The sequence below is a fragment of the Herpailurus yagouaroundi genome, unplaced genomic scaffold (assembly GCF_014898765.1).
Source record: "Herpailurus yagouaroundi ecotype Mexico unplaced genomic scaffold, PumYag 193, whole genome shotgun sequence".
NCBI classification, from domain to species: Eukaryota; Metazoa; Chordata; class Mammalia; order Carnivora; family Felidae; genus Herpailurus; species Herpailurus yagouaroundi.
In genome coordinates, this window is record NW_024412424.1 from 5,130,032 (window position 1) to 5,157,460 (window position 27,429).

The window sequence follows — 27,429 nt, forward strand, 5'->3', positions numbered from 1 at the left end:
TTTGACAACCATCATGGGGACAAAGGACAACATCGTAGGAGGGTGAAGATCGGGAAATGTGGGAAAAGGCTCCCACGGGTTTTGCAAGGCTTTCTCACCTTGGGTTTGCCTGACTTCTCCTTGATTCGGTTCACCAGTTCTCCACATTCTGGGAAAGCCGGGCCCTTCCCCACTTCCCGGCCTCTGTCCCTGCCTTTCCTTCTGCCAGGCGTGCCAACCCCCCGCCTGGCAAATTCATCCCTCGAGTTCCAGTTCCACGGTGCCATCTGCCAGGACGCAGCCCTCCCTTCCTGCCCTGACCACGAAAACTGTGAGTGCCTCCTGGGCTCCTTCTCCTGCAGCGAGCAGGACCCCACACAGGACAGGACACAAAGAGCCACCCAATCACCGATGCCCCCCTTCCTCGGAGGCAATGGCAAGGTTCAGTGCGCAAGCACAGGGTTGGTCTCAGCTCAGAGGCTGGCACCTGCGTTTATCCCTGAGGATGCCTGGGGCCTGGGACTGACCCTTGGCCACACCCGAATGAAATGCATGAACTCGTGATTAAGAGGGTCCTACACTGGTGTCAGAGACAGACCAGAGGCTGCCGGTAAACAGCCTGTCTGCACCATTTACAGAGCGGGCACCAACTGATGGGCTTTTTTGGGTTTTGAGAGAGAGAGCATGTGTGAGTGGGGGAGAGGGGCAGAGGGAGGGAGACAATCTTAACCAGGCTCCACACCCAGTGCGGACCCGACGCAGGGCTCAGGCCCTATGACCCTGGGGTCACGACCCGAGCTCGTATCAAGAGTCAGATGCTCAAGCGACTGAGCCACCCAGGCGCCCCCACCAACTGACAGTTTGCACCTGGTTCCTCTTATGTTCTTTTGGTTCCTGAAACTGAGCCTGGTGCGGCCGTATGACCAGCAGGGTGTAGAAGGTCCCTTTGGATGAAGCAGTGGCCCCGAGACCTGGGTCTCAGGGAGGTCCCATGTGCATGGCTGGTCCCCTGCTCTCTCTCCTCCCACCACTCGTCTCCTGAGGACTGCAGATGTGGGGGGTGGCAGGGGAGCGCTTGCCTCCGAAGGCAGGCCTGGAAGTGACAGTTGGAGGACTGGGTAAGACGAGCAGGACTGCCAGCCCTTCCCCACGCAGACCCAGGCCCCTCCCCGTCCTGGGCATAGCCGCCCCAGCTCAGGACACACAGAGGAAGAGCCTGGATGCTGCCCTGGGCAGACCAGCCTCTGCAGGTCCTTTCCAGCCAGCAGAGCAAGGGAAGGGGTCACTGTCCCCAGGGAAAATCCAGGGGTCATCTGTCCCCAGCCACCAGCAGCCTTCACCCAAGGGTACCCCAAGCGCTCTGGCTAACTCTGTGTCCCCCCCACCCCTGCACTGCCCAGCAAGCGTCACAGGACTGCTTGGCCCGGGGGTGAGGGGGGCAGCTGAATACTCCCTTAGACCCCCCCTTCCCCTTCACAGCCTCTCCCTGTTCTCTGCCCCCGGGGTTCTGATTTGCTGATGAGCCAGGGCTGAGAGATCTCCTGTTCGGCAAACCTCAGATGCGAATTTCGGATAGACACGAGGCTTCAAACCCTCCTTACCACCCCCCGCCCCTGGCGCCGGGGGAGAGAGCCCAGACACCGGCCGCTCCCCAACACAGGGGACCAGCGGGTCTTACTTACTTCCACCGGTTTGGAGTCCCGGCCATGCTCAACGAATGTTTCTGTTTAAAACTGCAACAGGACGCTGCAGGGGCCAGGCTGTAGCCCCCAGCCTCGGGTGGGTCATGAATACTGTACTTAGTGACTCCAGCCCCATTCTGCAAACTGAGCCCTTCTCTCTAGTGGCACCAGCACCACATCTGGAAGGGGTCGCTGCCCAGGCACCGTCACGGCGCCTGACCCCCAGCCTCACCTCTTGCCCACTCTCCCCTTCCTTCCCCGGATGGCAGAACAGTGGTCTTGCACCGTGAGGGTTCTTAGAGACAGCAAACAAGACCCAGTCTGGGGAGGGACTGGGCCACGGTCACAGGGACACCAAGGCCTTGGCAGCCTGGCCCCCACCCCTGGTTCCGGCCCACAGCAAGAGTCAAAGCCAGAGCTCACGTCCACACAACCCTGGGCGAGGCCAACCAGTAAAGTCCTGACCTGGACCAGGACCCTGAACTGATCTGAACCTGACATTTCCTCTCACTCTAACCTTAACTTGAACTCCAACCTTGACCCTTATTCTAATCTGACACTGACCTTGCTTCTGACCTTAACCCTAACCCCTAACACTGACCTTGACTCTAACCCTGAACTTACCCCTTCCCCAGTGGCCACAGGAGGGCAGTCCCTGCCCCTCACTGGTCCCACGGTGGGCGGCCATCCCTCTGGGAGAGACGACAGCTGAGGCCACGAGGCTCACTTAGGTCCCCGCTCAGGGAGGGCTGGCCTCCCTTTAGCGTTGCTAAGGCTTCTCCAGCAGCCCCGTGCCCCTCTGGCTGCCCCCCCCCCACCCACTCTCCCTCCAGCCTTGTCCAAGGCTGCAGTGGGCAAGGGGTTTGTCTGGGCCGTGCCCTGGCTCCCAGCACCCTTGGGGGCGATCAGAATAGAGGCCTAGTCCGAACTGGCATCCCTCTAGATGCCTGGCAGCTCCCATTCTCAGTAGCTGTGGACTCGGCTTCTCCCGCTTCCTCTACTCCCTGTCATCGGTCCCTTTCTGGGAGGACAGCTGGCCCTTCTCACCTGAAGAGGGCTGGGGCCTTGTTGGCCACGTCCCAGATTGTAGCCTGTGCAGGGAACGGGGCTGGCATCCAAGAGGCCCCTGGTGAGGCTCGCTGACTGAGGGAGGGAGGTGGGGGGCTTCGTGGGGCCCCTCTGTGCCCTGACCGATCTCCACCAGCCACAACTGGTCAACAGGTGTAACCTGGCCGCCTCGTGACATTTCCTGCTGTGGGAGCGCAACACCCGCAACAGATTAGCGCCCGGAGACAACCTGCTGGACTGGCCACATTGCTGCCGGGTGTGGTGCCCCGGGGACAGGAACCTGAGCCCCAGACAGAGAGGGCGTTGTCTTTTCCCCCCTTTCTCTGAGGGTTTGGCAACAACTTCCCGGCTGCTCCTGGCCTGAGCGTGGCCAGCCCTCCGTTCCACGTGGGTCCCTGCCTGTGCTGGTCACACCCGAGGGGCTTCTGTTTTCACAGATGCCACCCCGGCCAGTTTTGAATGCGGACCCGGCCCGGGGCTGGGGTCCTTCACAGTCCAACCTTTCCCAAGTCCACCTGTTTCCACCCTCACGCTCACTGCCATCGCTGCTGGCTCAGGGAGAGGCGGAGGGCGTTGCTGCGCGTGGAGATCGAGGGCGGGGGAGCAGGCATCCACCGTCAGGCACCAGTAACACGACTGGGCCAGGGAGCGGGCCCTGGAGCGGGGCCGGGGGGCTCATTCCTTGGGACATGAGGGCCTCACGTGAGCTGGGCCTGTGAGGATGGAGCAGCCTGGGACCCAGGGGACCGGAGGAGGGCGCGTGTGGGGCACAGAACGACGAGGGGCAGGAGCTGGAGAGCAGGCGGACAGGAAATGCGGGTGCAGGAAGCAGGAGTTGAGGGGCTCCATGGGAGGCCGCATGTAGGCCCAGGGCTGCCGTGGAAGAGACGGGGTGGTCAGGCTGTGACTCCAACACGTCTGCTCACTGAGAGGTCATTTAATGTCTCGGGTGTCTCTCTCTCAGCCCCAAACCCAGGCCCCCGGGGACAGGGCTGGTGCGGCCCCATGCAGCCTGTCAGAAAGCCACCTGCAGGTGTCAAGGAACGGGGCCCCCTTGGGCTCACAGCTCTCCGGCACAGGGGATCATGAGGTCCTGGTGGGCAACCTGACCTCCCGAGACGTAGGACCCTGCAGCCAAAGGGGCTCCCGCAGCAGCTGGGAGAGGTCCTCGCTGGGGTCCCCGCAGGTGACCCGTCTCCATCAGCCTCCCGAGACGCCCATGGGGCAGGCTGGCTGCCCGGTTCCAAGCGTCTCTTCTGTGAATGCAGCACTGACCTCGGCTGGCAATGTCCTCACTGTCTCGGGTTTTGGCTGCCACAGCGCGGCCGCCCTCGGCCTCTCCTGTCCCTGTCCAGAGGCTCCAGCTCCACTGGTACTGGGCAAGGCCCGGCCACAGGGCGGGTGGAGGGGTCCTGGTGAATCGGAGCTACAGTGAGAGTTCTCGGATCCTGACGGAGGCCGGGTGGTGTGGGGGGCTGGGAGGAGCTTGGGGGGGCAGCCTCTGGGGTGAGGCTGCAGGCGTCCTACCACTCAGGGCCGCCATGAGGCAAGCGTGTTCTACTCGTCAAGGGACAAGAAGGAGCTGATCACCGTTGAGAGGATTAAAGTAGCAGTGGCAGCGTCCTGGGTAAGCTCGAAGGCCCACGGCATCCGGATATCCTCACTCTTCCTGCCCTCCATCCTCTCAGGGTCTGTGGGTGCCCCCAGCCACCACCAGCCCCCCACCCTGAGACTCCTGGGGGGCTTCCGCCTGGGGCTCAGGAGTGGCTGGGCTTTCTGAGAGCCTCCCTCACGGGCCTCGAGGTCAGTGCTCATTTATGGAGAGCACACCTGGAGCCAAGGACGGTGACCTGAGTTGCTCACGATCCAGGGCACGGTGGCAGGGCGGCTGTGGCGGCTGGGTCCAGCTCTCCCTCCAGGGCTACATCCCTGCATAAATCCACCCTCTCCCCATGCTTCGCCCCTGGACTTCTTCAGATCAGTCACCCCGCTTATTGTCACACGTCTCCTGTGACAGGGGAGGGGGAGCCCCCGCAGGTCACCAGGTGGAAGCCCCTCGATGTGGGGAGAAGAAACTGAGGCCAGGCAGGGGTGAGGCTGCCCCAAGATGGAGCTCCCGTGTCTCTCAGTCCCACACGGAAACCATTGTGGGAACAAAGTCCTCCCCTCCCCAAGGCCCCTGAGACCCCCTGTCCTCCCCTTGCACCTGCAGGGTCTTGACCCTGGACAGAGAACAGATGGCCCCATGCCACTGCTGTCCCCCTGCACGCGGGCCCGTGGGCTCCAGGCGTGTGGCTCTTAGGACCTTGCGGGAGGCCACCCAGCAGGTCAGGGTGGACTGGGGTTTGTCCAGCCCCGCAGCCCAGAGAGACCAGCTCAGTCCCGGGGCAGAGTCAGAAACGAGGCAGGACCCTAGGAGGCCACCCCCGGACAAAAGGCCTCATGAAAAGCGGCCTCACCAGCAACGTGGAGCCTCTGACCAGGAAACAGGGAACACCACCGACAATGATGTGAGAATCTCAGCCCGGCAGCCTAAAAAGTCAAACTTCCAGAAGGACTCCGGGATCCAGCAAGACGGGCGGAAAGCCCGTCACAGACCATCTAGTCCGCTGGTAAACAGAGGACGACACCGAGGCCCCGCGAGGTCCGTGTGGGAGCCAGGCTCGGGCAGCAAAAAGGCCCGTGAGCCGCGGCAGGTCAGGGAGGTCATCTGACACCGACCTAGGGGCAGGGCGAGGGGGAGGGGGAGCCCCCGGCTCCAGGCCCACGTGTGTCACCCTCGCCCTCGGCCCACTGCAGGCAGCAGCGTCTCCCTGGAAGAAACTAACTGCCCCTCCTCTCCGGGAACCGCCTCCAGGGGCCCCTCCTGTCCTCTGCTCTGTGGGCGACGAGGGCCAGGCCGGACCATGGCGGCCCCTCTCAGCTCTGCGGTCGGCCTGGGAGCGGCCAGGCTACCGGGGCCGTCTGGAGTCCCCACGGCCGGGAAAGCGGTGCAGCCTCATATCTTCCTTCTGGATGTGCTCGTAACAGGACTGGCGGGAAAGAGGCGAGGCTCAGCGGGGAGCTGGCCTGCCAGCCCCCAGCCCCACACAAACACAGCCCAACACCAGGGAGCACAGCCGCCTCCTGGGCCGGGAGCACCATGTCTCCAGCTCAGCCCCCAGCCACAGTCTGCAAGGAAGAGGGGCCTCCCACTCCCGGTCCGCTCAGGGATGCAGCCTGGAACATGCCCAGGGTCCCGGGGCCCCGGGGCTGGGGTGAACTGCGGGGCCTCCCCCCCCACCCCCAACAAGGGCAGGCCCGGAGGCTCAGTGAGGCCCGCCCCGCAGAAGCACACACGAGCAGTGAATTTGGGTTCGTCCCCACCATGCGCCCGGGTCTGTCCCACCGACCAGGGTATTTTGGCCCCAGTCCACCACCTCTGTCCCTCACCTCCAGGGCCGTGAGTAAGAAGTCATACAAGCCTCCCGTGTGGATGGGGTCCATCATGTCACGGATCAGGTGGATCTCGGCTCCCAGGTGCTGGATTCTGGAGGACATCCACCCCCGCAGTGAGAGGGAGAAGGGGCCCATCAGGGACAGGCACCACGCGGCTGGGGAAGGAGCCCCGGCCTGGGTGGCTGGACACCTGGGAGGTGATCCCCGCTCTGCTCCCCACCCGGGACCCGGGGCGGGCCTCTCTGGGCCTCCGCCTCCCGCTTTGTACCAAGAAAAGCTGTGCTCAGAAACCCTGATGTTGAAGGCTTCAGCCTGTGTCCCGGCTGGGGGCCGGGCAGGGTGGGAAGGGATCGTCCTGCAGCCCCCCCCACCCCAGCTCCCGGCCTGGCCGGGGCTCACCGGGCACGTGACACCACGTAGATGAGCAGCGGCAGCAGGTCGTCCATGGGCAGCTTGTGCTCCTGGCCCAGCACCCGCGACACGGTGGCCTCAATTTCCCCGTATGTCCTCTCCAGCACCTCCAGCTTCTCGCGGGGGTCCACCGTGGTGCTGCAGCAGGGTAGCGGGCTCCAGATCGAGGCCCCCGGGTTCAGTCCCCACCAGGGGCCCCATCACTCCCGCCTCTGGTCCCCCACCCTCCCCAGGGTGCAGACTCACATGATCTTCTGCAAACACTCAGTGGCTGACAGGAAGCACTTGTCCCTGACCAGGGAGAGTCTCTGCATGGGGGGGGGAAGGGGGGGGAAGCGCAGGTTGGATGAGGCCACGGTCTGCCCCCCAGCTCCGTCCCTCTGGCCCTCCTGGGGCTGGAGCTCTTGCCGCCCACCTTTCCCCATCACTGGCTCCAGCACAGCCAGTGCTCGAGTGACCCACGGTAAGTCACAGCTCCACCGTGAGCCTCAGTCTACTCAACTGTGAAGTGGGATAAATGGTCTCCAGGAGGTTGGGGGGACCAAAATGGATAGAGAAGATAATGATTCCAATAGCCGATAGTCACTGGGTCCCTATGGGTACCGATTTCGGTGGCCCCCAGACCCAAGGGCTTGTTGAAACACAAAGAGGCCTGAGCAAACCGTGGGGGGCCCAGCTCAGGGTTCAGGCCTCCCCCTTACCTGGGGCAGCTAACGGACCCACCTTCTCACCTGATTGGTCGTCAGCGTGAGGTCCTTGAGGGGCCACAGGTGCCTGAAATTAAACAAGTATGACACGGAGCCTCTGCCAGGAGGAGGGGGCAGGGTCTGAGGTCAGAGGGCAACCCCCCCATATACCGTGTCCCATAGCGGGACTGAGCGCAGGAAAGGGGTCCGCAACGGCACCCTGGAGCTCCCGCATGGAGACCAAGGCAAGGGAGGCTGGGACAGATCCCTGGAGAAGACGGCCCCCCCAAAACCTGGATAGGGGTGAGGGGCAGCGCTGTGGGCCAAGGGACCTTATGAGCGAAGTTCCAGGGGTTGGGCCAGACAGAGAATGACAGCAGAAGAGACTGTTCTGGAGGCTCGGTGAGCCAGTGCAGGCTGGTGAACAGGGAGGGATGTGGGTGCCATGCAGTGCAGCACAGGGCAAGGACTTGGGGAAACAATGGAGCAGGGAGGCCAGCATGGAGGAAGCAGCACAGAGGCAGCAGCAAGAGTTGGGGAGGAAGGAAGCTTGGGAAGCGGTTGGCAACCAGGTGTCTGGGCTGGTGACCAGTCAGATGCAGGAGACATTCACGATGAAAGGGGAAACAGGGCTTTGGAGGGGGTGGGTGGGAAACACCATCGCGGTGTGACAAGGGAGACCAGGTGTGGAAGGAGAGGTCCCATGCCCCCCATTGGGCAGGCGGTCACTCATAGTATCGACGGATGAGAAGGGGCACTGAGGGTAGAAGGGACCTGCTCCCAGAACAGTCCTCAGTTTCCCCTTGAGGATCTCCCTTCCCCCCACTCTCAGTCCAGCTGCTGGGGGCAGGACGCCTGCCCCAGCCCCAGTGGCAGATACTGAGGCAGGCTGGCCGCTGTAGGCCACAGCCAGCATTTAGGGGCAGGCTCCAGACCCCAGCCAAGCCAGTGAGGGACAGCTCCCGGCTGGAGCTGGGAAGGGGACACCAGCTCCCTGGGGCACAGTGCGGGGACTGAGCTGGTAGAGTATAAACCTTGAATGGCTGGTACCCTGTGTTTCACCATAAATGGGAGCCAGAGATACATCAAAAGAGACGGTGTTTCCCTTCACCGTGAGGTTAAATAGCTAGATCCAGCCACACCTGAAACCCGCCACACCAGCATAATCCTAGAACTTCATGGGCACCCGGGCCAATTAGCACCACCCCCTTTTTTGCTAAAGACAATTTGAACTGCATTTCGTATCCTGTGTACATGGGGGCCCTGGCAAACATGGCAAGGAGGGAAGGCTTACTTCTGCACGTCCAGGAACTCAAGCAGCTTGGTGTCGGGGAAGAGGCTCAGGTGGGCAATGCCCTGGCTGTAGAGACCGTCCTCCGTCTCATGGAGAAGCAGGTAGAGCGTGAAGAGCTCCGAGTAGAAGCTGGGCAGTATAAGGGGCAGCACCAATCCGTGCACCTGCACGTCCCTGAGTGAAAGTGGCCAGGACAGGTTGGGGCCAGCAGGGTGGGAGCCTAGGGGGTAGGGACCCCTACTTGGGCTGCCCCTCAAAAAGCCCACAGAGCCCCTCGTCCCCCAACAAAGTGTCCCCGCCCCCTCCATTCTCTAGAAAGCCCTTCCTAAGTCTGTTCTTGGTCATTCCCTCATTCGGTTGAAATCTGGGGTCTCCTGATTCTCTCATTTGACTCACAACCAAAATGGCAAGTGGGGTGGGATTTGATCCCCATTTGACTGAAAGCAAAACCCGGGCCCTGGACAGACAAGGGACTTGCGGCAAAGCACTCAGCTGTCATTCCAGGCTAGTCCAGTTCTGCCGCCTGGTTTTCTAAGTTTCCTAGGACTCCAGAGGGGAAATTCTACCCAACGTCTAGCCCCGTTTCCCACGCATCCTGCAGTGCAGTGACAGGCCTCCCTGATCAGGATCTCTCGGCCTGAAACCTAAAGGCAGAACGGGAAGGTGTGGTCTTGGAGGACTAGGGAGACAAGCTTAATGACACAACTCCCACTCTGCGCGACCTCGGGCTCAGCCCCTGCCAGACCTGTCTCCCCATCTGTGTGCAGGGAGGAGGGTGCCCGGGGCAGCTGCTCACCCCCTGCACACCCGAGAGATGAGGCTGGGATGGCACATTCTGAACAAAGATGCATTTGAGGCATTGTGGCGGGGCCTCCTCCCAGGTCGCTCAAGGAGCAGAGGTCGTGGGTCATTCTGATCTTCGTGGTCAATGAACAATGCGTGGTCGATAGCATGAGCCCCGAGATTTCCCCAGAAGCCCCCCCCCCCAATCCTCCGAAGGAGGCTCCAGAGGCTTCCCTGGACCTAGCCCCAGGGGAGCAATCACCTTGTCTCTGTATCTTCGTCTCCCTCTGGAGCCTGGCCCTTGCGCTGTAAGGCCACCTGCAGCAGACCCCTGCAAACCAACGACAGGGAGAGCTGGGCTGCCACCTCCCATGGAACCCGAGTCCCCAAAGGACAGGGCAGCGGGCTCTGCATCCGCCCCCACCACCAGAGCCGTGGAGCGTGAGGCCCAGAGCCCCGGCTCCCAAGCCTCTGCAGTTAGGAAGCTGGGAATACAGGGCGTCAGCCTGACAGCGCTGGAACCCCACAAGAGAAGGAACTACAGCATCTAGCCCCCATCTCTGACGTTAGATGGGGTCTGAGTCCAGAGTCAGGCTCAGCCTGCAGTGTACTGGAGCTCCCCTGGGGTCAGGGGTCAGCTCAGGGCCCGTCGAGGCTCCGACTCTGGCTCCAGGAAGTCCGTGCTATAATCTCCCTGCCTTCTAACCCCTTTGCTCGGCCTCCGGTTCTTTCTCAATCCAGAGGCACCGTTCCTGCCCAGGGGGCTAGGCAGAGCACCTGACATCCGGGAAGAGCAGAACTCTACCTCCACAGGGCTGTGGCTGTCCCCAGCAGGCCACCGAGCTCACCTGTAGGCGGCCCAGAGTTCCCGGGCATGCTGCTTCACCTCCTCCTGGGCCAGCGCCTGCAGGTGCTTGTTGGCCCCGATGCCGGCATACGTGGCCTGGAAGGTCAGCATCAGCGTCCGGAGCAGCTTTCCCAGGGGGTGCAGCGAGTTGCTCAGAGCCTGGCAGGTGCAAAGGCAACAAAGAGGTGACCGGGGCCAGGGGCTGGAGCCCAGTCAAGACTCCCAAGAATGCTCCCATTTCACAGATGAGAACACTGAGGCCCTCTGAGCAGAAAGGGTCCCCGGGCTGGCCCCTCAGGCCAGCACCAGGGGCAGTGAGGAGGCCCCCTCCCCGCAGACCCCCCTGCCCAAGGGCCCTCACCTTCCTGAGGCACTGCCGCAGGGCTCTGGGCTCCCGGTGCTGCAGCAGCTCGTCCAGGACGTCTTCCATTCTGCCCGCGTGGTCCTCGGGCTGGGTCCTGGGGCACCGCGCACACACATCTCTCACCCACACCTGGGTCCTGGCCTGCCCCCTCCAGGAAGCCTTCCTCCCCAGCCCACGCGGGAGTCCCACAGACCCCCAACCCCGGCCCTCCGGATGTCCCGCTGGGCGCACGCGTGCCTGCACTCACGCACACGCCCACACCTCACCTCTCGCAGCACAGGTACTCCTGGGACTTGCGAAGCTCCCTCGAGTTCTGCACGTGGAAGCCCAGCAGGGCCTCCTGCAAGTCCCCAGGGCAGCCGGCGCTAACGAAGTCCCGGAAGGGGCCGTAGACGCCCTGCCAGCGGCTCTCCGCGGGGAAGGCGCCCACACCTAGCTGCCTGTGATGGAGGTGGCGGAGGGGGGGGAGGCAGGGATTGGAGCTGCGGTGGGCAGGACCCCGTCCGGGCCCTCGGGGAGAGGGGGATGTCCCACCTGGCCTAGAGTCGGAGCCCAGGAACAGGGGGGCGGACTGGGAGGGCTGAGCTCCAAGGCTCCAGGAAAAGAAAGGAGAGGCAGAGAGAGGGACAGAAAGAATCTGCTCCCCGGTGGAGAAGAGAGAAAGGGACACACAGGGCCCTGGAAAGGAGACAGAAAGATCTGAGAGCTGGAGGCCAAGTCCAGACAGCAAGGTCTGGCCCTAAGAGCTAACGGGCCCAAAGTCCAGGATCCCCCTGCCTTGAGACCCTGCTCTCCCTCCCACCCCAGCTGGTTCCTTCCTGAGCTTGGTCTTATCTCGGCCAACGGGCCCGGGGGTCTGGCTGCATGTGCCCAGTGGAGCGCTGCACTCGCACATCACGCTCACAGATTTTCCTACACCTGCACCCCACCCAGGCTTGGTCAGGCCTCTGGGGTTTGCTGTCTACTCCCAGGTCCTGCTGTCAGGGAGAAGAAGCAAGCAAAGAGGAAGGGTCTAGTAATCAACTCTTCTCCCCCGCCGCCCCCCCACCCCCACATCTGAAATGCTGTCTGTGATCCGTACCTTGACAGACACAGCAAAGAGTCACCACTTGAACTACGGTTCTCCAAGGAAGAACTCTGTCTCCGTGGGAAGAAGTCTATCCTCTTCTCAAATACCCCACGAGAGTGACAATAAGTCCACTTAGCAAGTTTCCTTCTTCACCTTGGCTACCAGGGAACTCAGAGCCAGGTTCATGCTCAGCCATAACCACTGTGAGGCCTATCTGTATGTTTCTTTCCTTGAAGTCCAACTCGCACTTTTATTTTCCATTTTATTCTTGTCTACGTGTGTTATTTTACAAACTGTCTTGTACCCTTCCCAGAAAAAAAAGCAGGGTGGAAGCAAAGCCTGTGCCTAATATTTTTCTCCGGTTTTGTGGTGTACGAAGTTAGGCCATAGCCCTTGATTCCAAGAGTCTCTGACTTGAGGGCTGTGTGACCTGGGCCCTCGGAACTGAATAAAGAACAAAGAGAACGTACAGAAAAGGCCCTCTGACGAGACCTGAGCCCTTGGGGTGGAAACAGACACACACAGACACACCCCAGTCAGGCTCCAGAATGCACGGGCCGGGCGGCCAGGCTCTTACCTCTTACGGGTGCCACTTGGTTCTGGCGGGAGGGCGGCCGTGTCCAGCAGGCCCTGGGTATGCAGCCCTCCTCCTGGCCCGCTGCCAAAAGAGCCCTCCAGGGTGAAGCCATTGGGGAAGGTGACCTTGCCCTGCAACCAGGGAAGGAGACAAGGTCTGTCCGTCCAGCTGCCTTCCCATCCAATCATGACAGGCCACCTGCTTGTCCATCCTGGGTCACAGAGGCTAGCGTCTGGTGGGTGGCCTTCCCACCATCCGTTCACTCTGCCCCACCCTGAGGGGCTCCTAATCCCCTCACCTTAGAAGCCCCTGACCTAGAGCTGTGCCAACGGCCCAAAGGGTCACCTCAGGTGGGAGACTGGCAGGGAGAGAGAAAGGGACTCTCAGGTCACAGCAGGAGAGCCACTACTGTGGGACTTGGTGGCGGGGACGGGGGGAGGAGGTAAGTCCAGAAGTAGGAAGAGGCCTAGGCAAGGCCTGAGGGCCTGCTGGCCCTGGGAGGGACAGTCCCTGCCTCATGAGTGTCTCATTCATAGCGCTCGGGGCCCACCCATTAGATGCCTTAGTGCCCTCCAGTCACCAGGAGACTGAAACAGCCCCACATTCCCAAAGGCCCAAGCAGGGACCCAACTGCCTTCTGCTGGGTCAGCCCAGGCAGGAACATTCTGAAGGACACTAACTCCAAGGCGTCAGTGCTGATGGAAGGGGTGGATTCCCAACGAGGGGCCTGTAGGGAGACACGGCCAGGCCGCCAGCACCCTGTGCACCAAGGCAAACCCACCTGTCCCCTCTTGACTCTGACCAGGGTTCGAAGTCCACTTCCACGTTAGGGGGTCACCGTGCCCACCCTCTGGACGCAGTGGACATGAGAGAGGCACCTCCCTACCTTCACCCACCGCCCACACCCTCAGCCCTGGGTCCAAGTGGGGAGATTACAGGCTCCAGCCAAGGCTTGACCAGGAGGGGATAGGTCTCAGTGGCCCTTACCTTCCCCACAAGGGTCAGGTCCCTGGTGAAGGTGCCCTCATACAAGGAGTCGTCTTCAGAGAGGAGGATCCCTGGGCCCTAGGGAAGGAAGCCGGAGAGAGTCAAAGCAGTCAGCTAGGAAGGGCCAGGAGATGGGGCCCGGGGAGGGGCCAGCAGGAGGAGAGGAGGCAGGCATCAACCCGGGTCCTGAGCCCTGTCACACCTCCCAGGACCATGCCTAGGTGGGATGCCAGCCCTTGGCCTGCTAAGCCCTGAGCACCCGTTCCATGGGCCTCATCCCTGGGTTATCCTGAATGACTCCCTGGGACCTGGCTCCTCCTTTCCAGTGGCTTCTCTCAGGAGGCCTCCTGGGTGACCTCCCTTCCCCACCCACAGCTCAAGAAGCCCTGGGCTTCTCCTCACCCATCCCCACTTCCCTATCACTGACCCAGGGGGCACAGTGGAACCAACCAGGCTTCCTTGTGACACTGGCCGCCAGGAAGCTCAGAGCCAAACAGGATCCAATTTGTGTCCTATCTGAATCTATTTTGTGTCCATTCTTAGCTTATTGTCCCCCTTCAATCCTTCCCACATAAACAAATGCACAAGCCATAATAACAGTAACAGTCACCAGGCCAGACATGGAGCAGGGCACCTGGCAGGGTGTGAGTGAGGCAGGAGGCAAGGGCTGGTGTGCCCGGGCTCAGGAGACCTGGTGACACTAGGCAGGTTCTCTGACTTCTCTGAGCCTCACATCTGTCAGTCATATACTGGGGACGATGACATGATCCGCGGGACTACGGGGAGGATCCCACGAGATCGTGCTGGGAGGCTGAACCCAGAGCTGGGTATCCAGTTAGGAGTCTATCAATGTCAGTTGCAGTGACTGCTGGCATCATCCTCACCACGTACCTCATTCTTGCTGATTTCACTGTGCTTACAGTAAGTAGTTAACCTGAGGTGCTGATGGGGAAACCGAGACGGGAGGGGCAGGGACTCGGCCAAGGCCAGGGGAGGTGGCAGGTAGAATCCTGCTGAGGTTCTGTCTCCCTCTAGCACCTAGGAACCCAGCTTCCCCCCCCCATCCACCGCCGCCCAGCCTCTGCTTAGCATCCGGACCCTCAGAGCCGGGGGTTCAGCCCCAGTGCAGGGAAAGGGTGGCTCAGGATACACGCGGGTCACCCCACTCACCACCATCTTGTCCGCCTGGAAGGTGCCCTGGTAGCAGACACCTGCCTGGGTGACCATGACCCCTGGGCCATGGCGCTGGTCAGCCTGCCACATGCCAATATAGCGCTCACCCCTGGGGGAGGAGCCAGAGTTGGATCAGAGTCGTTCCTGGGCACTTTTAAGCTGGCAGGGCTGGGGTCAAGGGGTGAGGGTGGTGAGCGGATAAGGAGCAGTGATATCGCCTGAATCTACTCAACTCAGACATGGGGCAAGTGAGGTCAGGACCTCCAAGAGAAACAGAAAATGGGGAGGGAGGGAGCCTGCCTGGGGGGGGGGGGGGGGGGGTGGTATCCTGGCAGGCTTCCTGGGGCGAGGTGGCAGGAAGGATGATGGAATGCAGAGCCGTGGAGGTAGGAGCCTACAACAGGTACGACAGGTACAAGGGGACATTCAGTGGTCTAGAAGGCTGGTCTAGGAGGGGCACGCAGGCAGCACGGCAGGGGTGAGGTCAGAGAGACAGGCAAGCCTCAAATACAAGGCCAAGGACCCCGGGCTTCCTCTCACAGCCCAGAGAGCCTGGACGGGCTGTGATCCCTACACGGGACTAGACTGGGGGTCAGAAAGTCCTCCTGGACAGCGCGAGGAGGGGCCAGTCTGGGAGCCTCCTTAACCAAGGAGGTCAGGGCTCCCTCATCCTGAGCCTCAGCAGCAACCAAGGCCACGGAAAGGAAGTGAGTGACTTCAGAGAGACTCTGAGGGGGCAAACGGACGGGACGCACTGACCACAGGACCCACGCCCTGCTCAGTCTGGTGTGTGGGGGTCTCCTGAGCCCCCTGACCCTGCGGGGGGCGGCCGTGGAACGCTCACCTGTCACCATCCTCCTCGATGCCGTAGCCGCTCTTTTGGCCCCTCTCCCAGTGGCCCGTGTACCTGCAGGGCTGCGGGGCCTGTGGGGGGCTCTCAAGGACCCCGAATCCGTGCCGCAGGCCCGCCTGGAAGTAGCCTTTGTACACCTCGTCGGTGCTGTACCTGCAGAGGGTCACCAACAGCTGGCCCTGCCTCCCGGAGCTCGGCCCAGGGGACGTGCCCGCCCCAAGAGCCCCCCCTTGCCATGGCGCCGAGGGTCACTTACTCACAGATGCCGTAGCCACACATGCTGCCTTCCCACCAGTGGCACTTGTAACAGTCAAACTTGTCCTCGGAGGCCTGGGGCACCAGGCGGATGCCGAAGCTGTCAGTGTGGGTGCGTGGAGGGGGCGGTCAGCACCAGGCTACCACCTTGACCAGGACACCCCGTGACACCCCTCCCTGCCACCAGAAGCGTCCCCACCTCCAAGGGGCCTTCTCAGACAATGAGGAGAATCGCCCAGGTGCTCAGCCGTCTTTTCTTCCCAAGGGCCACTCTGAGGACGCCTCCCCCTGTCCCGCCCCCCTGTGCATCCTGGGAGCACCTTCCGGTCCTGACCACTCCTTCCATGACCCGCCCCTCCTCGGGGCTTTGGTTTCCCGAAGTGCAATAAGGGGAACTGGACCAAATGGCCTTAAGTTCCTGCTTGAGGTTCGGGGATTTAGGATGGGGCCAGGCTGGTGACGGTGGCGGGGGTGAAAACCACTCCCCCGCCCGCCACATTCTCCCGCATCAGCCCCGGCCTTACCCGTGCTCCAGGCCCTGGCAAAAATTCCCCACGTGATTCCGGCCATCTGGCCACTTCAGGGTGCCCCTGGAAGACAGTTGAAGGGCACACACATCAGGCCCGCTCGACCGGTCCTTTAACACACACACAGCCCCCAGCTGACCTCCACCACAGACACTCTGAGAGCCCTAGCTCCCCCCAGACTGGATTCCCTGCCCCCACCCAGCCCTTCTCTCTGAGCTCCATGACCCGCAGGGGGCTCTCAGTCCTTCTCGACTCCTGGCACAACTAGCCCAGCAGCCTCAGGCACACTCACCACACCCCACAGGGAAAGCTCTGGAAACATCCAGGTTCCCTTTTTCCCTTGACCAACAGGAAGCTCAGAGCTAAACTTCAAGCTTAAGTCAAGTGCTAGCCAGTGGCTTCTAGCAACCTCCTCCCCTCTTCTGACACGGCATTGTTTTTTCTGTTTTTTTTTTTTGTTGTTGTTGTTGTTCATTTGCTTCCTCAAGTCCTTTCTGGAAGCAGGCAAGGTATCAGAAACTAACGTGCTTATGAGCATAACCTTGGCAAGTCCCTTCTGCTTTCGGGGCCCTGGCTTTTCCAGCTGGAGCATACGGTGGGGCCACAGGGTCTTGAAAAGCCCACCTCCCTGTGACTGAAGCCAGACTCACCCTATAACCTGCCCTGAGGCCTTGGGCAGGTCATGCCAGCCTCTGGGCCTCCAGAACGGGTGATGACCCTCGCCCAGGGGGGTCTTGTAAGGGCTGGGGGAGGCCAGGTATCTGCAAACCATTTCCCCCACCAGACGGTGCTACGTGAATATGAGCATTATTCTCCCCCCGCTTCCCGAAAACAGTCACTGCAGCCCTGCAAGCCAGCCGCCTGAAGCCTGTCCCATGCCTTCTGGTGTCATCACCCTCACCAAGACTCTACATGGCACGGACCTACTATGGGCCAGGTCCTGTCCAATAGAGCTTAAGAGAGACCGGGGGACAAACAGGCTTGACCAACTGATTCGGAGTAATAGCCTTTGGTCCGTGCCCTCGGGTGATTAGGTCCATGTGGGTCCCATCTGTCCCCAGACTCCCACAACGACCCCTGCCTCGCTCGGCCCGGAGCTCCGGTCACTCACTTGCCATGGGGCCTGCCCCGGCACCACTCGCCCTCGTAGGTGGCCTGGCAGAGCCGACCCTCAGCGCGGAAGGTGTATGCCCCGCAGCGGCAGGTGGGGGGCTCGGGGGACTCCAGGCCCGCCCCCAGCATGGGGAAGTCCTTCTTCCCACGCAGGGCCTGGCACACAGCCTGAGTTACCTTCCACTGCCAGACCATCTGGTGGGGACAGGGGAAACACAGGATAGGTCACTGCTGTGGAGGCAGCCCCTCTAGGAAGCTCCAGATAGTACCCCCGCCACGCCCCTCCCCCTCTGTTCTGTCGTCTGGGGGAAAAGCCAACTAACGGCTCCATGCTGCTCCCTAGGCCCTGCATCAGACCTCGTGTGCAGTTTCGGTGCCTGCCGGGGGAGCCAGACAGAGCCGCGGGGCAGGCACCCGCAAAGGCCCCAATCCCGGCTTCACAGGGCCAAGTACCCTGTTCTCCACGGCACTCTGAGGCCCGACCCGGGCTGACTGCCGACTCGCTGTGGCCATGGTCCCAGAGCCTCCGGGGGGAGGGGGGGGGGTGGTACACCTGTGCCCTCCCCCTGCCCTCCTGCTGCCTTCCCTCACTCCTCTGGCCCCACCCCGCCCCGATTCACAACCCACCCACACTCACCCGGCCCTGGGGGTCCTTGGAGCAAAAGGAGAGCTCTTCCTCAGGTGTGAGGAGATCAAACGTGCACCTAGACAGATGGAGGTGACGAGTAGGCCCCAGCTCCGTTCCGGAGGGTGTTCCGGGAGGCCCAAGCCCTGGGGTGCGGGCGGTGTCAGGTGGGTGGAGGGAGAGAAGGCCTGGGGTGTGATTGGAGGGGGCCGCTCACCCGTCCTGCCCAGGATCCACCCACACCAGCTTCAGATCAAAGGTGTGGACGCTGTGGCCCTGGAAGGAGATGGGGCACTGGTGTCACCCAGGGCCCAGACCAGACGCTCCCCTCCTGCTCTGGGCCAGTCGTGCTCCAGGCACCAACCTGCTGCCACCCGGCCGGGCGTCCCCAGGCTACTCAGTCCGGCTCAGCCAGCCCGCTCCCCACCTCCCTTCCCATCCAAGGGCCTGGCTGGGAACCCTGGAGCAGCCCCTCCCTCGCCTCCGGCTCCATCCATGACCCTGTGCTGCTCCTTCTATCTGGAACGCCATCCCTGCTCCGGAGAGTTGGAGAGTTGACCAACGCCCCTTCCTCTACAAGACTGCATGCAGCGACCTCCTGCCTGACTTAGGTCACTGCCTCACCGCCGCAGGGGGAGGAGGCACCAGGCCCAGGCCCGAAGGGCAGGAGGAGTGTGCGAGACACAGGCAGGGACAAGAGTGGGCCTGGTACAGGACATGCAAAGGTCCAGAGGTAGGAAAGGGCACAGAGCATTGAAGTATCTCATTGGTGTACCTGGGGCACAGAGTGGAGAGGAGCTCAAAGTGAACCAGATTTCAGGAGATACAGGTTTAGACAGGGCAAGTAGCAGCCCCCGCCTCCCCCCAGGCCTCGGCCTCCCAGTCTGCAGGGGAGCCCCAGCCTGGCATTCTGAGGGGACAGAGAAGACAGCGCTATGGCTATCACAAGGGCCGTATGACTTCAAGGGTGGGGGATACTACAGGCCAGGAAACAATCCCAAACCCCAGCCCTGGCTCCGCCCTGACTTCTGCAACGTCCAGAGCCCAGGCCCTGGATCTACACAGTACTTTTTTCTAGAAGCCTCATGTGTGCCTGGATCCATCCAGCCCTCCTCAGTCACCAAGGGCCACCCCTGACCTCCCATCTGGGGCTCCCCTCCTAAGTAAGGAAGAGAAAGAACCAAGAGTTGTCCGGCACCTGCTGAAGACCAACTCACTCACAAGTGTCCCGTTTTCCAGATGAGGAAACCGAGGTACAGATGGTTAGCAACGATGGCAGCCGGGACTGGGACGCACTTCGCGCGGCCTTGCCCGATAGCTCACCCTGCTCCAGGGATGGCGGGGCCTGCCGCCCCCCACCCCCAGCAATGACTGCCTCTCGGCCCCCATCACCTCCCCAAGTTCTCGCTCCCCACTCCTTTCTCAGCCAGGCCCCCGACCCCCGCTGCGGCCCCAGGACCTCTGGGCAGCCCCACCCCAACCTGCAGTAAGACCAGGGCATCATCGAAGAGCAGCACACGCTCCGCCCGTAGCGGGGTGACCGTCACAGGTATGTCCTGGCTGTCTTGCAGGAGTCTGCGAGCAGGGGTGCAGAGCACATCCTGGGGAGGAGGGCGGGGAGGCACAGGGCTCAGGCGCCCCTGTCCCCCACTCTAACCATCTCCCGGAGGCCCCCAGCTCTGTGACAACAGTGGGGCTCCAAGGTCTGGAGGGGGTGGGGGCAGCAAACTGTCTCAGAGCTTCGCTTTGAGGCCCGTCCCACCTCGAGCCACTGCCCCCGCCGAGCCCCCCACAACACTCACCGGGGCTCTGCGGTCCCTGCCTCTCGCTGGCGATTCTTGTCCCCTTTCTCTGTTCCCCTAATTCTCTACACTGGGTCCCAGGCCGGCCACACCCTCTCAGGGCACAGGGGGCTCCCCCGCCGACCCCGGTAGGGGCAGTGCGTGCCACAGTGGGTGGTGACATGAGGACGTGATCGCCGGGTGGCGTCTCAGGACAGAGTCAGTTCTGACTGCTTTTCCCCAGAGCCGGCTCACGGCCTGGCCCAGGAGGCACTCAGCAAGTGCCTGAGGACGGCTACACAGAGGGCCCTCACAGCCACCTGGCCCCTGCCTGATAAGAGTCCCCTTTCCTGACCCGCCCTGAGGCCTCAAACTCACTCTCAGCCGGCTGCTCAGGGTGTGCCAGAGGGCCTGCGTGGCGGTGGCCTGGTCCAGCGCCTGCCTCATGAAGGACTCTAGGTTCCCAAAGAGGGTGGCCGCGTGCACCACCAGCTCCCGAGTGGGGTGACGCTGCAGGGACACAGAGCAGCTGGTGAGTGGGGGACGGGGGTGGGGGTGGGGGTGGGGGCCTGTCAGAACCTTCCGCCACCCTGTGATGGTTGCCCCGGCCCTGGCCTGGCCCCAGCTGGTCAGAAGGTCTGGATCTAAGCCAAAGTTTGTCCTTTTCTCCCTGCCAGCCCTTCCTTGAGGGAGAGGCCAGCATGAAGGTGCTTCCAGAGGACCACTGGGTGACACCCCCCACCCCCCAAAGCTGGACCTGGGCCAGGTGTCCTCACACCCAGTACATGATTCTCCATCTGCTTCCCAGGTCTCTGCTAGCTCCACTACAGCAGGGCCATGTACCCCAGAACAGGGCCACGTCCCCAAAAGCATGGCTGTGTCTTTCTCAAGCCAGGGTTCCTGAGTCAGATGGGTCCCCTGAGCCAGGACCATTCCTCTCCTGCCCCGGCGTCCCTACAAGTGACAGGCCTATTGAGCAGCACCTGGTCGCCCGACCTCCCTGCTACCTACCTCCCCAACGGTGTCCCCGAGGCTCAGCAGGAGGAGCACGTACTGCTGCACATGATGGGCGAGCGGCTGGCGGAGCGCCTGGACCAGCGTTGTGCCCACGGAGGCCTCTGAGCTCACGCCCGACAGGAGCTGCCGCAGCGCCTTCCGCTGGCCCCGCCAGTACTCGCTGAGTGGAGGAAGGGCCACACGCCGCCTTCATCCCCCTCCTACGTTCTGTCCCTGCCACCATCCCCCACCCAAACCCAGCTAATGCCCCCATATCTCAGGAGCAGTCCCAGACCCCAAACCACTCTCATATCACAGGAACACGGTCGCCTGATTGGAGAAGATTCAACGACAATATCTCGGGGTGAAGAGATCATCGAGGACAACCATCCACCCTGAACAGGACGGCCCCTCCTTCCCCTTCCCAGGGTTGGCCTTGGCTAGTGGATATCTGGATTTGGCTCACAGCCTCCATAGACTTCCCCCCCCCCCACCTTCCGGTGTGGATCAGCGTGGAATTGTTAGAACCAGGAGTGTTCAGGATGAGTCATGGGCTGTGACACGGGCTGCTGTGGCCATGGGACTTCCCCAGCCTTCCCTCCCGGACACCCCCACCGACTCAGAGCCCCCACTCCCCCATCCCCGCAGCACCCTGTGCTCACCTCCTCTTCTTTGCTGCCTTCTGAAAGGCCTGCACCACCATGCAGCTAGTGTAGGCTTCGATGTACCTACAGACAGCACAGGAGACACCCTGCAGGCCCAGCCCACGGCCTCAGACCCAAGCCCCTGCCCTTCCGGGGTCCTCGGACCCCACTCACCGAGTCCCCGCAGCCCTGGCCCAACCAGATAATTCTAACTCAGTCTTTCCTCCCTGGGAGGCCCCAAGGCTCAGGTCTGGGGTGTCTGTGATTGTGCCAGGCTAAGGCCCCAGGCCCTGAGGCTGACCCACCCCAGACCGAACCCAAACCTAAACCTGACCCGGGGAGCCCTAGGCCCAGGACGATCCCCCGCCGTCCTCGCCGCCCGTACTCTACGTGCACCCGTAGAACGCGGTCGGCGCCGCACAACAACAGCAGGGATTCCAGCCCGGCGGAGTCCTGGTGGCACAGCCTCCTCCTCAGCGAGTGCAGGCTCTCCTCCGTCACCTCCCAGAGCTGCTGGGAGCACCTGTGTAGCTGCTGCAAGAGCCGCAGGCACTCTCTGCCCTGGGGGTCCGAGGGCTCTGGAGGAGGGGGGGCGGGGCAACCACGCTGTGAGGGGGCAGGGCCTCTCCGCCTCGAGGGGAGGGGCCCCCACAGCCCAGGAGCCTCGGCCAGGGTTCTGCATCCTCCTGGGGTCTTTGGCTCTGGATAGGAAGCTGACGTGGCCCCCTGGAGCTCACCAGGGACAGGCAGCCGGAGAGCCGGGCAGCACCCTTGAGGAGTAAGTGGGGCACATGTCCCCCCCCCCCCCCCAAGCAGGGACACCACGTACACTAACTCCCCCGAGTCTCTGGACTTCCTGGGGTCTGGGATGCTGGGTCTGTAAGGTCCTATGGTCCCCTCCCTCTCACAGATGAGTGGACAGAGCCCCTCAGTGGAAGGCACCTGACCAAGGTCACTTCACAAGTGAGACCCAAACTGGAAGTAGAAACTCAGCATCCTGCTTTCCAGCCGTGCCCTGGGTGAGAGCAGGCTGAGAATCCAGGCAGAGCATCAGGCCTGTGCCCTGGAAGAGGTGGGACTTTGACTCTATGTACAGCTGAGTCTGGGCTAGGGGTCCGTGGCCTGGCCCCTTGGGGTCCCTTTGAGAAGGGAGCAGCCAGCGACCAGAGGCGGAGCCCCAGTCCCGAGTGTCCCCACTCCCGTCTGAGGCTGAGCAGGCTGTGCGTGCCTCGAACAGTCTAACGAGCTAGGTCCCGGGGTCCCAGGATGGTTCCTGCGTCCCCCGCCCTCCCACTGCAGAGCTGAGACTCACCAGCCGTGAGCAGGGGCTGGAGGACGAGGCTGTTGATGCGGGCGAGGGTGGAGGAGAAGACCTCCTCCAGCCGCAGCAGGGCCTCCTCCTCAGGGCTGCACATGGCCAGAACGCTGGACTCGGGGCCTGCGAATGGGGCCCAGACCAGACAGAGGGCGCCAGCGAGAGCACGGTCAGTGCCACGCTCTCAGCCCACGGCCTCAGACCCGGGACTGCCCACAACAGAACGGAGTGGTGAGCGCGGGGCCGCCTCAGAGGGGAACGCCCGGACCAACCACTGACCCCTGCCCTGCTCTGCACCTGGGCCCAGCAGAGGGGGACCTGATGGAGAGGCAGTGAGGGCTCAGAACTGCCTAGGGAAACACCTCTTTTTAGCCCAAAAGGCAGGTGCTCCTCAAGCCCAGTTCTGGCCTGCTCATTCCCCTGCTCAAACATCCACCATGGCTCCCGAGGTTCAGAGTAATATCTAGTGGTGCTCTGACCTAGCTCCCCCTCCACAGAGTCTCTGGAAACAAGGACACGCTGTCAGAGGAACCCAGCTTTTTTCTCAAGGCCGTGGCTCAGGCCATGCAGATGGGCACAGTGAGAGCAAAGGATCATGGGCACAGTGAGAGCAAAGGATCACGGGCATGAGGGCCCAGGCTCCAGGCGTGGCCCACAAGAGTGGCCTACGTGGCCAGTGGAGGAGTTATGGAGGATCTCAGGGCAAGGGAGCGTGGTAGGACCCAACGTCAGACTTGGGGAGATGGATGTGGTGACAGCTGGAGAGGAGACGGGGCCCGGCAGTGGCAGAGTGAGGTCAGCAGGGGTGAGAGCCAGACCCTCCACGCCCCTCAACCTGGCTGACCCTGCTGTGCCCAGAGGAAAGAGGTAGGGGTTGTGGGGGCGGGCAGGTGGGCTTGAGTCTTTGGACTCCCCACCATGGAGTGACGGACCCACCAAGCAGGCAGAGAATCCCCTGAGAATGTGGCTCTCTGACGAGAGGGAGGGTCAGCAAGGGGCCTGGGCTCCAACCCACCCCCACAGCCGGGCCGCAGCCTCCAAACAGACACAGCGCTCTCCCACCAGAGCCGGGTGCCCTCACCGAGCAAACTTCATCTGCCCGAAGGACCAGACCACACATCTCAGGGTCTCTTAGCCTGAGACCCTCAGACTGCCTGTCCCTGGCTCTGACACTCAGAGGCTCTGCCGTTAGCTGACCTAGGTGGGGTGGGAGATATCATCGGGGTCGCCGGAATGGTGACACAGGTGGAGCCCCAGCGCCCTTTCCAGGCCCCTGACAAAACCTACAACTCCCAGGGAACAGGCTCTGGGGCAGCAGGGCGGGTGTCTCAGAACTCTGGCCAAGGGCCCAGGCCCCGGCATTCCTGCCCCACCTTTCCTGCTGCTGCTGCTTCAGGAGGGCGGGGCCTTGGGAGGGACCGACAGGAAGGGGAAGCGGCCAGCTGCCCAGCTGTGGCCTGCTCTCTCTGTGGGCCCCTGTGGCAGCCCCAGTACCTCCCCCCACCCCACCTGGGGCAGAGGGACAGGTGGCTCCACGTCAACTCAGGCAGATCCGCAGAGCTCAGCCGAGGGGTCAGGGGTACAGCAAGTGGGGCCCGTCCCCCCCCCCGACCCTCCCCCATAGCTCCAGAAACTGACAGAAGGGAAAGGCCCTTTGGGGGGTGGGGGTGACCTTTCCATCCTCAGTTGGCAGCCAGTCAGTAGGGGGTGTGAACTGAGAGGCGAGGACACTGGCTAAATAAAGGTGGAGGAAGAAGGTGCAGCCAGGACAGGAGGTGTGGACTAGGAACCAGATCAGGGCGGGTGGGGACCTGCAGTCGGTAGCTCGAGGCCGAGGGGCCCTGAACACCAGGCATCCCCCACACTCACACTGACCTGGGGTCCACCCCAGCCACGTTGCACCCCAGATAGAGCTCTCTGCCCCTCTCCACCTCAGGCGTCCCCCGCCCTTCGCTGGGGGGCTGGCAGCTACCCTTACCCTGGACCCATGGCCCATACCTCAGCTGCTCCCACAGGACCCCCTGCCAACCCCCTACCCACTGCTCAGTCCTGGCCATGCTTGTCCGGAGCCCTGCTCCCCTCTGGGCTTCAGTCACCACCTCTGCGAAATAGGGGTGCGTTTAGATCAGAGCTTTCAAACTATGTTGAGTCCTCCTTAGAAATGATAAACTGGTGTGGGGAGTTGCTCTGGGTGCAGAGACCTGGTCCTCAGCCTCCTTCACCGCTCAAAGCAGCCTAGGGACCCTCCGGATGAGTCTTACAGACCCAGACTGGCATTTACTCCAGGACCCTTCCAGATCTGTGGCTCCAAAGGGACGCCTACCTCTAAGGAACTGAGGTACACTGCTCAGAGAAAAGGCCAGAAGTTAAGCATGGCTGGCGAGGCAGTGGTGGGGAAGGCTGCGGCTGAGGTTGGGGATCTGGTCTGGTGGTGCCCAGGTCCCCGCTCCCCAGCTAGAGAGCTTGGGCCTTCATCCTGGAGGCAACCAAGAGAGTGAGAGCAGGGAGCAGACCACGCACGAGTATGCAGGAGTGTGTGTGTTTGGGGGTAGGGGGAGGTGCTGAGCCATAACGTGAGAGGGACCCAGCAGGAGTAACCCCTGCTCAAACCCATCACACCCCTAACCCACCGGGCTCTGGTCACGAGTATGGCCTCCATACCCTCTCCCTCCACCCAGTTCTAAGGTTCCTTAGTGTTAGGCTGCACATGAAGCACCTATGGAGAAACTGAGGCCGAGGAAGGCAAGAGAGGGCTGAGACGCTATCTGTAGAGCATGTGCACTGCTCAGACCCAGGCCTCTGGCGGCCGGTCCTGCCGGGTCACCTGAGTGAGGTGGTTCAGAAAGGCTGGGCGACTTGCCTCAGGGCACACAGCAAGTTCCCAGCAGGACCCAGCCTCCTACCTCCTCAGGCAGCCTGGGCGCTCACTGTGGGGCAGGGTGAGGACAGAACTGGCTAGTCTTGGCGTGCCCAGGTGAGTCAGCTGCCCTTCCCCTGTCGATCTAACCAGCCGCCAGACCTGCTGTCTCCCCTGCATTCCTGGCCTCTCTCCACGCCTGGTCGCTCTCAGGCAGGGTCACCGAAGCCTCCCTTGCCCTCTCCAAGACCTGGCCCCCCGAGCCCCTCAGGCCCCTGGGCCACACCCTGTCATGGCACCCACTCTGGTATTTCCTGGTGTGGACAAGCAAGGAAGTTTTGCTTGCTCTTGACGTTTTTTTCCTGGGCTGCCCCAGAGACCCCTAAAACAGCCCAGTGGTAGACACAGGACAGAGGAACTGCCCCAGGGTGGGGGTGCTCAACTGTCACAGCTGACCCCTCAGTCTCCACTTTGGCTTCTCCCCCCAGCACTCCTTCTTGGGCTCTCCATGCCTCTAAGCTTCTTGTCCTATACGCCCCCACCCCCAACCCTTCTCAGTCTCTGACAGCTTCCCTGCCCCTCCCTGCCTGGCACCCGCACAGTCACTGGAGTTTCCCAAACATGGGATCCTGTCCCAGCCACCAGGCATTGCCCATGCCGGTCTCACTGCAGGCGTCACCTCCTCCTGGCAGTCTCTCAGGCTGGATGGGGTCCGGGGGCGGTCCTCGCACCCCAGCCCGGGACCGATCCCCTGCGCGGTGCACGAACCCCGAGCGCTATCTCTGCGCTGCCCGTAATTCCGAGCCGGGTAACCGCGGGGCAGGGAGAACGAGGCTGCAAGGCCGAAGGGCCCTGGCACGGGGCGGGGCGGGGAATGGGGAACGGGGCCGGTGCCTTGGGACAAACTCAGACGGCCCCCATGTGAGCGCCGCCTGGGACCGAGGAGCCGTGGAGGGACGGCGACGCGGCGGCCCGAGGGGGCGCTAGGCGAAAGTCCCACCTGGAGTGAGGGGCAAGCGGGAGCACAGGAGCCCGCCCACAGACGCGCGACCTCCGCCCCGCCCTTACCTGCGCGGTGCCGGTGCCCAGAGCGGGGAGCGTCGCCGCGGCCGCTGGCTCCCCGCCGCCCGCACGCCGCCCCCTCCCCGCTGCCCCGGAGCCCGCCACGCCCACTGCCCCGCCCCTCGCCACGCCCCCACCGCCGGCCCCGCCCACCCCGGGTTGTTGCTCGAGGAAGCTGGGGCGTGAGCCGACCGACCGGCCTAGCGATCTACGCGACCCCCGCACCCCCGCCCGAGGTCTAGTCCTGAGGCCTTCCCTGGAGACCTCCGGGTCCGAAAGCTCCCGGGACCCAGTGGGAGTGGGAGGTAGGGGCCTGACCCCCTCCGCCGCCTTAAACACACACACACTCACTCACTCAGGCCCGGGCTCGCCTAGCTTCCCAGGAAGGGCTCCCAGGACCGCCCGGCAGTGTCCGGGAAGCGGCCTCGCTTCTTCGTCCTTGCGGGGCCTTCCCGGGCATCCGCCCCTATTCTGACCGCTCTGGGCCTGGCTGCAACCCCATGACCTCCTCCACCCGCACCGAATCCCAGAGGCCAGCACAAGCGCGGCGCCGGGTGGGCTCGAGAAACGTACCGAAAGTGGGGTAAACCGAGGCTGCCCCGCACCCCCTTGGGCCAGATGTGTATGGCCAGCGACCATTTCTTTCTGTGTGACCTTGAGGAAGTCCCCCTGCCCCCACTCCTGGTTCTCATCATGGCCCAGTAGAGCATGCAGCCTGCGCCGGTCTGCCGGTCTGCTCCAGGGCCTGTGACCTTGGAAAGGGTGGCGGCCTGTGACCTTGGAAAGGGTGGCGGAAGCCTAGTCCCAGGAGGGGGGGGGTGGGGGCCTGGGAGGACAATGGTTCAGCCTGTAACAAAGGATCCCGCTGTCTGCTGCCTGGTCCCCCTCCAGCCACCATGCCTATGCCCCCCCCCCCCCCATCACTTCCCACGGTACACGGGTTCCAGAGGATGACTGGAGTCATTTCCCCTTTCAGGGTTGACAACACTGAGGCCAACAGGCCCCATACGGACAGTGGAAGGGCAAAAAGGGTACCCCACCAA

The 27,429-nt window shown here is 62.7% G+C and overlaps 1 protein-coding gene across 3 annotated transcripts; it reads right to left on the reverse strand.

The window, feature by feature from the left end:
- On the reverse strand, positions 1 to 26,472 carry ALS2CL (ALS2 C-terminal like). 3 transcript variants are annotated; one of them, XR_005781498.1, is made up of 27 exons: positions 26,393 to 26,472; positions 22,465 to 22,590; positions 21,538 to 21,730; positions 21,171 to 21,236; positions 20,524 to 20,689; positions 19,891 to 20,022; positions 19,213 to 19,332; positions 17,949 to 18,007; positions 17,744 to 17,810; positions 17,105 to 17,301; positions 15,991 to 16,056; positions 15,468 to 15,566; positions 15,203 to 15,364; positions 14,356 to 14,467; positions 13,186 to 13,263; positions 12,199 to 12,329; positions 10,819 to 10,992; positions 10,550 to 10,646; positions 10,190 to 10,347; positions 9,604 to 9,672; positions 8,559 to 8,732; positions 7,310 to 7,352; positions 6,825 to 6,886; positions 6,567 to 6,716; positions 6,162 to 6,258; positions 2,709 to 5,761; positions 1 to 1,072 (listed from the first exon to the last, which is right to left on the reverse strand). XR_005781498.1 is itself a non-coding variant. In XM_040445138.1 (26 exons), the coding sequence occupies exons 2-26, from the start codon at positions 22,565 to 22,567 to the stop codon at positions 5,681 to 5,683; spliced, it is 2,856 nt and encodes a 951-aa protein (XP_040301072.1). In that variant the 5' UTR covers positions 22,568 to 22,590; positions 26,393 to 26,472; the 3' UTR covers positions 1 to 5,680. The 3 variants fall into 3 exon arrangements, 1 of the variants encoding a protein (XP_040301072.1); XR_005781499.1 differs by having other exon boundaries at positions 1 to 5,761; positions 7,302 to 7,352; XM_040445138.1 differs by having other exon boundaries at positions 1 to 5,761.
- Positions 26,473 to 27,429: the final 957 nt, after the last annotated feature.